Source organism: Porites lutea, chromosome 1, assembly GCF_958299795.1.
Source record: "Porites lutea chromosome 1, jaPorLute2.1, whole genome shotgun sequence".
Taxonomy (NCBI): Eukaryota; Metazoa; Cnidaria; class Anthozoa; order Scleractinia; family Poritidae; genus Porites; species Porites lutea.
Genome location: NC_133201.1, coordinates 47,828,751 through 47,841,541, shown reverse-complemented (window position 1 = coordinate 47,841,541; position 12,791 = coordinate 47,828,751). Strand labels below are relative to the sequence as shown.

The window sequence follows — 12,791 nt, the reverse complement described above, 5'->3', positions numbered from 1 at the left end:
TCAAGGAGTCGTCGAAACTTGTCCGTGCGTTCCAGATCGAAATGGGATTTGGAAGTGTTTATTTTTGAGGAGAGGGAAAACCGAAATACACGGAGGAAAACCTCTCGGAACAAGGACGAGAACCAACAACAAACTCAACCCACATACATGTATGGGGTCGACGCCAGGATTCAAACCCGGACCATACTGGTGGGAGGCGAGTGCTCTCACCACTGCGTCACTCCGCATTTTTGTTAGTCTACTAAGATTAAGTTTCAAACTGGCCACTGACCGAGTTAAGAGTGGTTGTCAGAGAAAACCGGGCAAAATGTTAAAAATGTCAACGGAAGGGGGTAAACAGAATAAGTTCATACTGACATCATGGATAGGTCTGGTAGAGTAATGGACAAATATACCAAACGTAGGTTCTTCAATTCCCTTGTATTAGAGATATTCGAGCATCTATTTATTCGACCCCCTCGGACGCCATTTTTATAAGCAAATTATCACCATTTTCTGAAACTCACAGAACCCGCAAAATTTAACGAGCGAAGTCATGCGATACAACACATCACAGAACTACTATCTAAAACTATAAGATTTGTTAAGTAGCCACGGACAAGACTAAAATTTTCTTATTTTATCTGACCTAAACTCAGTGTCTGTAAACGAGCAAAAAATCGGGCATTTTTTGAATTGATTTACAGCGTACAACGAAAAAGGACAGAACAACTCTGACAGCCAAATTGCAGTCTACTATCATCCATGTAACCAAAACACTAATAATCATTTTGGGCCGTTGAAACAGGAAGAAATTAGAAAACTCACATTTGTTATAGTTTCCAAGCTTTTTCTTGCAAACAGGCCGATCTCTTCGTGTTTGTTTTAAGTCCTCTTCGTGAATTTTCTTTCATATTTCTCTGTAAAGTATGCTCAGCAGCTGGAGGAAATATCAAAAAGCTCGAAATACTGCCTAGGTTACATTTTAAAGGGCAAAAAGTGCTGAACGACAGGATGAAACTAGAAAATAACAAAGCGACGCCATCTGAAAATTCAGCACTCAGGAGGGATGGCACTAGTAGTTGCGTTCGATATCCAACATACGGACAAAAATTGCAAATTTTTTACGACTCCGTTGTCTTGCAATTCCCAAAAGAGACTTGAGCACATAGAAAACCAAACATAATATAGAAATGTAACAAGGAAGCCTCGGATTCATGTTAGAATTTTTCTTTATCGAACGTGGGCTATTGCGAACTATTACGAGAAGCTTATGGGCTCCTGTAATTACCAATAAGAGAAAAAAACAAAAAACAAACAAACCAGCTGATCAGCGACCTACTCCAGTCTTATTTCTTCTTCAATTACTTCTTTTAGTTGAATTTAGCTTCTTTTTCTTGCAAAGGAAAGCCTGATCGCAGGTTAATTGGAGATTAACTGGTATTGCTTCATTCTCTCCTCATTTCGAGGTGTCCAGTGAATGTAGATAATATTAAATATCTATTTTGTCTGTTTATGAATAACTTAACTTCGCTCTCATGCGAGTTAGCTAGACTTGCTATATATCAACCTCGCGAGTTTCTAAGCGTGTGGGCTAACTTCGGGCACTGGATGTTGCTTGCTGTAAAACAAACAGTTGAATCAGCGTGTGGAGCGGGCATTTTATGTCGCAAAGCGGCCAAGAGAGCCAGCCCTCTGACCTAGCAGCCCGGCTGCATCTTGCGCCTATCATCTGCCCACAAGGGGTGAGGATCTGGCTCCTTTTTCATAGGAAATTCATAAATTGCCCACTAAAACACTGTTCAATATGGAAGAAACGCCAATTTAAGCATGCAGTAAAAGCTGCTCAGATATCTCAGAACTGGAAGAAAACTAGTAAGAGAAATTGCTCAGAGATTATGCAAAAAGTTGCTCGAAATACTAGAAGTTGCCAAAAAGTTGGCGAACAACTTGTAGAAAGCCCTAGGGAGAAGGAAGGGGGAGGGGGAGGGGGGGAGAGGTTGGGAGGCTACTCAATAAAGCTTTATTCGGAGAGGTTTCACCTCGAGGTCCAGTTATATAAATTATATTTTTAACAAAAGGTACCCCTTTCGTATATCTTCCGCTGAAAAGTTGTACCCTTTTCATATATCTGCTTCGTGAGAATAAATCGGTAAGACAGGAGGTCTTCCGGTCATTTTCGTGTAACCTTTAACTGAATTAAAATGTAAATGATATTGCCATAAGGCGTTTTCTTCGAAGCATTTTAATAAAAGGCTCTTTAAAATACTTAATGAAAGATTTTCCTCTCCTTTCACATAATTCAACTTGTGATTTTCCTACCCTTTGTTACACCTGATGCTTGAAAGAGGTACCCTTGGGGCGAAGCCTTCCGCACTATGAAAAGTGCATCATGAGACCATGAATAGGAGATGAGTGGACCTTCGGACATGGACTGTGATTGAAGACTGACGCAAAAATAGATAATACAATAAAGAGTCCAAAGAAACGCTAAGACTTATACGGGATAACTCAAAGTGAAGTGAATGAAGAGCAAATGAAGACTGAATAAAGTAATGCCAATTGGTCACCTGTTCATCACACCCCATCACTCCGCCATTAAAAAACGACAACACAAAACAAGCTAAATTTAACTAAAAGTAGTCATTGAAGAAGAAGGTCGCTGATAAGCTGGTCTGTTTGTCTTTTGTTTTTTAGCCGTTTGGTAATGACAAGGCAGTTACTAGTGCCAGTCCCTCCCTCCTGAGTGCTGAATTTTCAAGATGGCGTCGCTTTGTTATTTTCTAGTTTCATCCTGTCGTTCAGCACTTTTTGCCCTTTAAAAATGTAACCTAGGCAGTATTTCGAGCTTTTTGATATTTCCTCCAGCTGCTGAACATACTTTACAGCGAAATATGAAAGAAAATTCACGAAGAGGACTTAAAACAAACACGAAGGGATCGGCCTGTTTGCAAGAAAAAGCTTGGAAACTATAAAAAATGTGAGTTTTCTAATTTCTTCCTGTTTCAACGGCCCAAAATGATTATTAGTGTTTTGGTTACATGGATGATAGTAGACTGCAATTTGGCTGTCAGAGTTGTTCTGTCCTTTTTCGTTGTGCGCTGTACATCAATTCAAAAATGCCCGATTTTTTTATTGTTTGCAGATACTGAGTTTAGGTCAGATAAAATAAGAAAATTTTAGTCTTGTCCGTGACTACTTTAGCAAATGTTATGGTTTTGGAAAGTAGTTCTGTGATGTGTCGTATCGCATACAAAAAATACACTTCGGTCGTTAAATTTGCGGGTTCTGTGAGTTTCAGAAAATGGTGATAATTTGCTTATAAAAATGGCGTCCGAGGGGGTCGAATAAAGTGATACTCGTATCTCTAATACAAGAGCAGTTAAAAACCTATTTTTTGGTATATTTTTCCAATACTCCACCAGACCTATCTGTGATGTTAGTATGAACTTATTCTGTTGACCCCCTTCCGTTGACATTTTTAACACTTTGCCCGGTTTTCTCTGGCAACCACTCTTAATTCATTTTAATTTGTTAATCGCCAGTTCAAGTCCATAAGCACAAGGTTCAATTTCTTTTTTCCTTTCCCTTCAGCTCTGGACAATTTTGGGATTGTTGAGCCATTTCCTGCTAACATCTATCCAATTGAGTTCACTTCTGCCCAGGTTACCTGTGTAGCCTTTGATTCAACTGGAATAAAAACTCCTGAAAGGATACAGTTCATGAGCAAGGACTGGTATGCGCGTTATACAAATATAACTGCTAATGACAACATATATTTCACAAACCGAACAGAGGAAGTGGACAAGGGTAAGCCGATGTCTTATAAAAATAAAAAATAAAAGTGACTCTAAGTATTGGAACTGATTATCCCATTTTATATTTGATATTACACCGCTATTACACAATGAGGTAGCGCGCTTTAAATTCGTGATCTGAATTAGCCTTCGTTCCAACGTCACCGTCTTCCGCGAACCAAAGAGCGGCACCTTGTCTGGTCAATCATCAGGTTTTACCCAGCATTCCTTGGTCATGAGGGCAACACATATCATTGGCCATTTCCGCGTTCCATAAACTCTCACGTCCAAAACGAGGCAAAAAAAAAACCTTGTGAAAAAAATAAAATGAATTTTTTTTGCATGAGAATGAAAAATCATTTTCATATCAATGGCTTCGCACTTAGTCTCGCTTTAAGACACAGGCTTGGAGCAACTCGGAAATGGCGTATTGCTATACACTGTTAGGAATCTGTCAAGTTTCTTGTATACCTTATTCTAAAATAAGACAATGACAAACATGCAAGGAAGCTATTGGACGATGTGTAATTAATTATGTAACCTGCTAACTTTCCTAACACTTCTACGGTGTCTTCTACAGATGGAAAGAAGTTAAAGAAGCTCTTTGTCACGATGCACATACGAAATGTAACGCTAGAACACGATAGTACGTATGGTCAATTGGGAAGGTACGAATGTCACGCTTTTGCGGTTGGATCACCCTTAGTGGAGGACAGGCATGGTTTCAGAATTAACGTCATTTTGAGTAAGTTTAATCTTAAATGTGTAAAAGTACGTGTAACGCAAAACCTCGCGAAACAGAAGAAATAAGGGAAAAAAGCCAAGAAAAATCAAATATGAAAAAAAAAAAAACTGCTCAGCTGTGAATCCGTGTCGAACACTGCACCAATTCAGCAGACACACAGAGTGAAAGCAAAAATATTATAAAAGGTTATTGAAAGCATTTTTCCGTAGATATATTTTAAGGAAAATAAGCAGGTTTTTTATGGTAAAAAGCCCAACTTTAGCGCATTTCATAGCATTTTACTTACTTACTTATTTTTTCCTTTTAGGAAACGAAATTCCTTCTGTGTCTACGACTGAAGTCAAGATGCTTCAACACGGTGACAGTATCACCATCTTTTGCAATATCACTAAGACCTCGCAGAGGACTAGGCTGAAAAGGATTTCATGGTTAAAAAATGGTGTTGTACAGCAAAGTGTAAGAAACCCTGACCCAGACAACCTTGCAGACTCACTGGCACCACTAGTTATAAAAAATGCCGCGGCCGGAGATGGAGGAAATTACAGTTGTGAGCTTGAGCTTCGGCTTCGCAATATTAAACCATACAATGTATTAGACAGTACTATGATCACAAGTGAGTATATGATGAGTCTATTTTGCCATAATTCCTGTTTACTTTGTTGAGACAGAGTGCATTATATATTTCATGCATGATCTCACCTGCATAAGATCTCACTAATCTGAGATGTGATTGGCTGTGCGTCTGGTATACCAACAAGGCTTATAAAGTACAACAAAAATAGAGCGATTTTTCGTATGACCCTGAAATGAAAACGAGCGAACAAAACAGAAGCAACAAACGAATAGAAAAAGAGCGATTTGATTGGTTTATCATCGATCGGATACAAACGCGTCAGAAACGCGCGTGGCTTTTGGTTGGTTAAGCGAACGCTCGGATGAAAAAACGTCATGCCTGAGAACTTTCTAGAAATCAATCGATACTTTGCTTTGATGTCATACTGCAACACGATTGGACAATTGAACAATGCCGTCTCCTTATTAGGGTTTCCTTTGGCCGGAAAACGAAGAGTCCGTGTTTTGATCTTTTCATTCATTTGCGGATGATAAAAAAAATACGAACACTTATCGAAACCATTTTTCAGGGTCATACAAAAATCGCTCTGTCAACAACAAAACCACGGATTAGAATTTCCAATGTAACCAATAATAAAAATCTTTAAATTGGTCCTAAACATTATCAATTACAATTATTATTTGCTTTATAAACAATACTCTAAAGAAAGATGGGGATCAGGTGGCAACGTTAAGAAACGTTTTCCCGATGGTTGACAAATGATTTAATCTTCAAATGTAAGTTCTAAGCGTTCATGGTCTTACATGAATTCTTACCTTTATTTCAGTTGCTCCATGGTTTGATAGACCACAAGAGGATACTGAATTGAAGAAATTCAAGGAAGAAAGTGTTTCTTTTCAGTGTCCTGCCAAAGGTTTCCCATTAAACGTTGAATGGAAGTTTCAGAAGAGTGGTGAAGACAATAAACGCTCTTGCATAAGTAAGTGCTGGGCCAATTGTACATCTCACCACTTAACCCTTTAAGCCCTAAGAGTGATCGGTATCAATTTTCTCCTTGTAATTATCAATGCCTTGTAAAACAGAGTGATGATGAGAATAACAGACAAGATGAATGTGCTTGATATTTTATCAACTTCTCCCCACTACTTCATTAGGAAATGAATAGGGGCAACAAATGAGAATTCAAGTTTTGATTTTGGGGTTTAAAGGGTTAAACGTCTTTTGGACTCTCCACCGGCTTACGTGGTTTGTCATTATCTGGGCAAGTATACAAGAGCAAGGATAGGATGTGATGATTTGTAATTTCAGCTAGTATCGATGCTGGCGTAATGAATATTGTTCTCCCTCTAGTGTATTTGATGAAGGCGTTAGCTTTGTCCAGGAGGCATTTTTTGTTTAAACAAACTTTCACACAGTTTTAAAAGCAAATGTAAACCTCGTTTAAAAATCTCGGCAGGTGGCTCAGATGCAAAATACCGCATACATCGCAGTGGGATTTACGCGCCATATGTATTGACCGTGAACGACTTGCAGTATAATGACAGTGGATCTTACTATTGCTGCCTCCCCTCTAACTGCTCCAATGATGTCAAGAGCAACTGCCACCGATTTGTACTTGGAGTAAGAGGTAAAAAGTCGTTTATTGTTCTTTCTATTTGTAAAAGATTGAATGAAGAAGGAGAACTCAACCTTGGGTCAGTTACCGGCCAGGGGAGGGGAGGGGGGATGCCATATGATGGGGTTCAGGGCGGAAAAACGTAATGAGCATGCGTGAACTTTTTTGCCCAGATCCCCTGGCCGGGTTTAAAAAAATGGCAGGATTTCAAATATATTATTGCCTAAAAATAAAATGTTTCCAATCATAACCTGGAAAGAACAGGCAATTTGTCTTCAAAAGTTGCAAGCTGTGGTTATAACCTTGTCGTTACTTAATTTTCTCGAAGAATACCTCATAGTAAAACGGACTTTAACGACATTAATTTCCTTGCTTTGTACTGGAAATGTGCATGCGTAGGTCCGATTTTTTTCAAGATGCATTCACAAAATGTGTTCATATAAGGAAGTTCCTGGATATATAAGGTCCGGAGCTCCACTGTGGACACAAAACAACATAACTTTGGACAGTGATTTGCCCAAAAAAATTAACGCTTGCCCACAGTGTGTTTGAAGTCACTGAACTTTGTGGCACTCGAGCCGATATTTTAAAACCCTCGCTCGATCGGACACTCGTAGTTTCGCAGATCACTAAAATATAAACAAAATCCTCAACGTAGAAGTTATTGCGTTGATATGTGAACAGAAAAATGGTCAATCTTTATCTAGTAAAATCTTCCCAAAAATCTGTTTCAAAGCAACTATAGTTTTTTAAACTTGCTCGTTTCGCGCAGATACATAAATTTTGCTTTGTGTTGTCAAGTTGAACAAGCATAACATCTGTCAAAAACCTACGCGTAAGTGTAGGATTTCCTTCAAACAAAGTTAAAGTTACATTATTTCAAAAAGCTTGTTGCTGACAATGAAGAAATGAATTTTCTGTACGAAAACAACCTACGTAAAGATCTTAAAAACAAACGATCAGTGGTAACTTGGCAGCCAAGCTATGATTCACCATTTAGCTATTTACAATAAGCTTAACTGGTCCATGCCAGGGTCTTCGTTCAGCAAATTAAACTCAGCCGATCATTAGAAAATACAGAAAATTGCACATAAGGGATTGTTTTGCTCGCCTCAGTCAAATCAAGCTGCAGCAATTGTTTACGGGAAAAGAGTCAATTGTTTTGAAGTGACTGCCGGCAGTTGTCGTTCTCTACTTCACAGCGAGTGAAAAGGACAATATGCGTACACAACTATGTAATGAAAAATGAAAAAAACTCTGACTATTATTACTTGAGCAACAGAAAAATGATCTTGAGTAAGCTTGCTGGCCTTCTATTTCCTAGAAAGCTTTATAAGCGCACAAATTTGTTCACTCTGATGCGTTATAACAGAAATATGGTTCTTTGACTGAAGACAAAGATAAAGCTGGTTCTGCAAAGGTAATAAATCTGGGCATGTAAAGAAAGTAAGCAAAACTACTAATAACAGAATACAAGCGAATTTTAATTCAACCCGGCGAAATCAACTCAAATTAATCGGATGCACAATCAGAAAAATACTCGCCTCTTAAGAAATGTTCAAAACCTTTTATTCCACTTCAGACTGACGGAATGATCCGTTTTTCCTTGACGTTGGTTGTTCTGAATCCAAAGGAATTTTCAAGCGACGAAAAAAAAAGCAAACATGTCCAATAAAAATGCTTTACAGGGAGCACTTCGCACCTCGTGCATTTCACTCAGAAACACAGTCAACACAGCTGTCAACACACGCCATGAGCCTGCTATAAGGGATGCGCAGAAGCTTGCGCAGAACGTTTTTCCGCCCTGAAATGATGGGGACGGGGATAGTCGTCATTAGGCCTTTCCCGATTGTCCTTGGCAACTTTTGAGCAACTGTTGGCGTTTGGAGCAACTTTTTGCGGTTCTAACAACCTCGAGCAAATTTTGCCTTTTTTAAATTTTTTTAAATTAAAAATAGCTAAGTTTCCAGCTATTTTTCGTGACCGATGTTAGCAATTATTGTGAAGAACGAAAAATAAACCTTTAATTAACGTTTATTTAAAAATATGAAGAAATTTAGGTAGTATTTTTTTAAATTTAGGTAGCAGCTGTTTGGATTTTGGAAATTTTTTTGGGGGAACTCTTTGGCATTCTAGTGAGCACCTTTCCAGCATTTTACGGGCACAATCGGGAAACGCCTAGTGGTCATCTCTCTTTTTGATCTCACCTAGAGTGGTCATAAAGGAAATCTCGTATTCTCTGTACGGATTTAAGCTTAAGTAAGGCCTAAGCCACGAGTCCAGTCTTCCATTAGGAATTAATTCAGAATCCCATGAACTCCTGGTCTAATTCTAATTTCCTAATAGAGGACTATTTTACAAGGGGGTCCTCAACCTTGAAAGTTTTTTCTCATTAATTAATGCTTGTTTCTTAATTAATCTACTGATTTATTTCTCTTAGATGACAAGTTCCGTTGCAAACTGGACCTTGGTTTGTTGGTAGACATGACTGAAACTATTTCATCACCTGTGAAGGTAATGGATGTTGTTCTACCTTTCTGGCTTGCTGTTTTCAAATAACGTGATCACTTAGCATGTTGTTTTTCTAATGAACTGTAACTCAATAGACGAATTACATTTTTGCCTCATTAGCATATCCGTTTCATTCCCTGATGAAGCTATCGAAATAAATTAAACTCTCTGAATATTAAAAGAGTATAACAATTTCAATTATCTGTGATAATTTGTGCCCGACATACCGAGTAGTTTCGGAGAAATTATCTTTAAAAAAATCGAAACTTTACGTTTTTACCACCCAGCAATTTCGCGTAAAAATTGCTCAAATTAACAACTCTTTCAACTTTGGAGTTTAATTTGTGTATATGGTGACACCTTCTATGGGTTAACTCGTATGCTAATGAGAAAAATTGTAAACAATGACGTCAGCAAAGATTCTACTATGGTGACTCGCATACTCAGCGATGGTGGCGATCGTATCTGGGAAATCCGTGATATGGAAACTGCCGGCTTCCTCAAAAAGGAAGCAGTTCACGCTTCTTTTTCATCAAGAAGAATACATTTTACCCCTACGGAAAATGCTGAACATTTATGGAACGAAGCATCAATACTGTTTAAAGTTCCCAGCATGCAGAGTGCAACTTTTCGTTGTTTTTTAGATCAGATACTTGTATTTTTTTTTGTGGCAGCCGTAGAAAAAAACGCGAATTCATCTTCAGCTCCCCATGAGTTTCAAATTCCACGTTTTTAAAAAACGTTTCGCCAATTATAGTACAATCCGTAAGTAATGATTTAATAAGAACATTATTTGGCTGCATGTAAAATGTTCTGTCCTTTAGTATGTTTTTCTTTTAAGGTAAATATTTTTTGCATTTTAGGGAAAAGGTGCACAGTTGGTAGTAACCGCAACGGGTCAAAAGTCGAAACATCAGAGGGGATTAAGAGGCGTCGTTAATGACCAAGCTTTCCATGTGTCAAATTATACAGAACTAAATGACTTGTTTCATGACTTAACGAAAGTCATCTGCCAGCGTAAGTGATAATTATAATGTAACTGAGAACGGGCTAAAGTACCAAGAAAAATTATGACGCGGAATGTTTTTTTGGCGATAACTTTCACAATCTGGCTATACGTAGAAGTGTCCTTTTCACCACTATTCTCTTTACTATTAATTTGTCCTCCAATAACCTTCCCATTATTCTTCCCTTCACTCTCTAATGTTATCGTGGTTTGTTCCCTAGACTGCAAAATAGTCCGTATTTGTGCGTATTCAAGTACGTGCAAGCAGTCAAACAAAAGGTCTGGAACGAGGCTGAAGCCGAGAGCGAGACTGGGGATAGACGCTAAAGATACTTTTTTTTTTCTCGCCTCACTCGCCCTATAGGGGCTTGTGAGGATCACGCATTTCGCGCGCGTAAGACTCTTACGCCATGCTTTACCGATTTCTGTACTGATTTTGAGGGAAAAAACCGACTGTTTTGCAATCTATTTGTTTCCTGAGGTCTGCTACTGCGTTTTGGAGGTGTCCCTGTAGTGGGACCAATTTGTTGCCATTTAATTCACTCATTCATTTGATACACTGTATTTCTCATTTGAGAACTCTTATGTGACCAGAACTCGACCAAATGCTACTGAATAATTATTACTCTGTGATCATTCACCTACACCGATACCAGTTCTTCCTTTTTGCAGCGAGGAGACTAGGGTCCAATTCCTTCCACCACTAGGAAATGGACTATATTTCAGTTACAAGGGTGACTCTAATTCTCCGCAGCCCTTCCATCCCTTGCATTTGATGGGCCACCCACCCAAAAGCCTCGCGAGGTTCTGCGATTCACGTATTTCTAGTTATATTATTTTTGTTCAAATAATAAATCAGAGAAAAAGGCGAAAAGGGAACAGCTACAAGAGAGCTAACAGAGGTATTGCCGGTAAATACTCCTCAAGAAAATTAAACGAAGGATTTGAAGAACTCGCTTGAAAAAGATTTACTTAAATTGAAATCGGTCGACATGATGAAATCTCTAAAAGACTGTGAATTCAGAAAAGTTTTTCTTTGCGGTCGTCCAGGTTTAAAAGGGCAACGTAAGGATGATCCTTAGTGACACAATTTTGTTCACGATCTTTTTCACAGCTGTTGATGGCGGCTTCTCCAAATGGACCCCGTTCTCTGCCTGTAGTGTGACTTGCGGCAGTGGCGTCAAAGTACGAACACGAACCTGTACTAATCCTCCTCGTCAGTGGAAGGGAAAGGACTGTGTTGGACCACGACAGGAGTCCATGGCATGCAACGAAGGACCATGCAAGTGATACACGAATCCATGATCGCAAAACAAATTAGGTGGGAAAACAATCATACTAGGCAAAGCAGCGTGTAGTCAGCGCGCTGGACTCTTAAGACGGTGAAGAGGTGAAAAATTCGGGTGAGGGCGCGAAGCTTGCTTTCTGTATTCCTTAACTTATTTGAGACCAAAATATGTGACTTCCCACACCCCATTATTCAGACCAAAAAAGTGTCCATAATTCTAGTCCCTGTTCCAAAAAGGACAAATACTCATCCTATTTCACACCCAAGAGGATAAGATCCATACCCAATTTAGGACCGAAAGAGAACAATCCATACCTATCGAGCCGCATTACTGCTATATAACTCTTACAAGAAGAAACCTTTACTAGTAGGAGTTGTTCCTCGTCACCGATCCGAGTTGTACACCTCGATCAGGCTTTATCATCTTCTCCAAGTGGGGATATTTAACCTTGTTGTGCTAAATTTCAATAAAAGTATCATTTGCTTGGCCCCAACAGCGCACTTTTCTGGGATAAATAGTTATTGGTTATAGTTATTAGTTATTATCATCAATTTTTCTTGCTCGAGAATATCTCACTAAGCATTTACATAACGGCTATAATTTTATAAATTTGATGATAACGATTTACGATGATGATATTGATCATGGCATGGCCATGGTATTGGTCATGGCATGGCCATGGTTGATTATAATGGTTCATTAGTTCTTAGAAAGCTATACAGTGATTGCATGACCAAGTTCATTTGTGTGAATGATACAGCTGAGCGTGATCTAATGTTGAAATTTTTTTCTTGCAGAACGTGATCTTGCCCGTACAGATCAGTGAAGAAGTTATATAAATGTAGTTAGGTCCTACATATAAGAAGTCGCAAAGACGTTATAAGAGGTTTTATCAGGGATTTTATGATATCATTATTTGGTACACTGTTAAAAGTGAAAATAAAATGCTAGTTTGACTAACTTTGTGGTTAGATTAAGAGAGTACGTGAGTAATTCAAAGCGCTTGCAAATATCTTGATTCATGAACCGAAACGAAATAAACGGGTGTGGTATGGTTTGCTCAATGAAGAGATGGCTGGCCTGTCTAGCGGGAGGTCACGGGCTCAATTCCCGGGATCGAACCAAAGCTTAAGCTAGAGTTACCCCTGTCTTGCTGGAGGGCGCGGTCAACAGTGTTCCACTAGCAGATCTAAGATTTTATAAACACCTTGTTCTTTAAGTGAGACCAGCTCCCCAACGTACCTAAGAACGATGCCATGAATTGCCTTGAAAGTG

General features: G+C 38.8%; 1 protein-coding gene across 2 annotated transcripts in view; it reads left to right on the top strand.

Annotated features, from left to right (window-relative positions):
- The window catches only part of LOC140953172 (uncharacterized), a 44,468-nt gene extending 31,981 nt beyond the window's left edge, over positions 1-12,487 (top strand). For both annotated transcript variants that reach the window (XM_073402683.1, XM_073402675.1), the window contains exons 8-11: positions 9,151-9,224; positions 10,085-10,238; positions 11,342-11,548; positions 12,314-12,487. In XM_073402683.1, the coding sequence (XP_073258784.1) occupies positions 9,151-9,224; positions 10,085-10,238; positions 11,342-11,517 (404 nt within the window). In that variant the 3' untranslated portion in view covers positions 11,518-11,548; positions 12,314-12,487. The remainder of the gene's footprint in view (positions 1-9,150; positions 9,225-10,084; positions 10,239-11,341; positions 11,549-12,313) is intronic.
- The last annotated feature ends 304 nt before the right edge of the window (positions 12,488-12,791 follow it).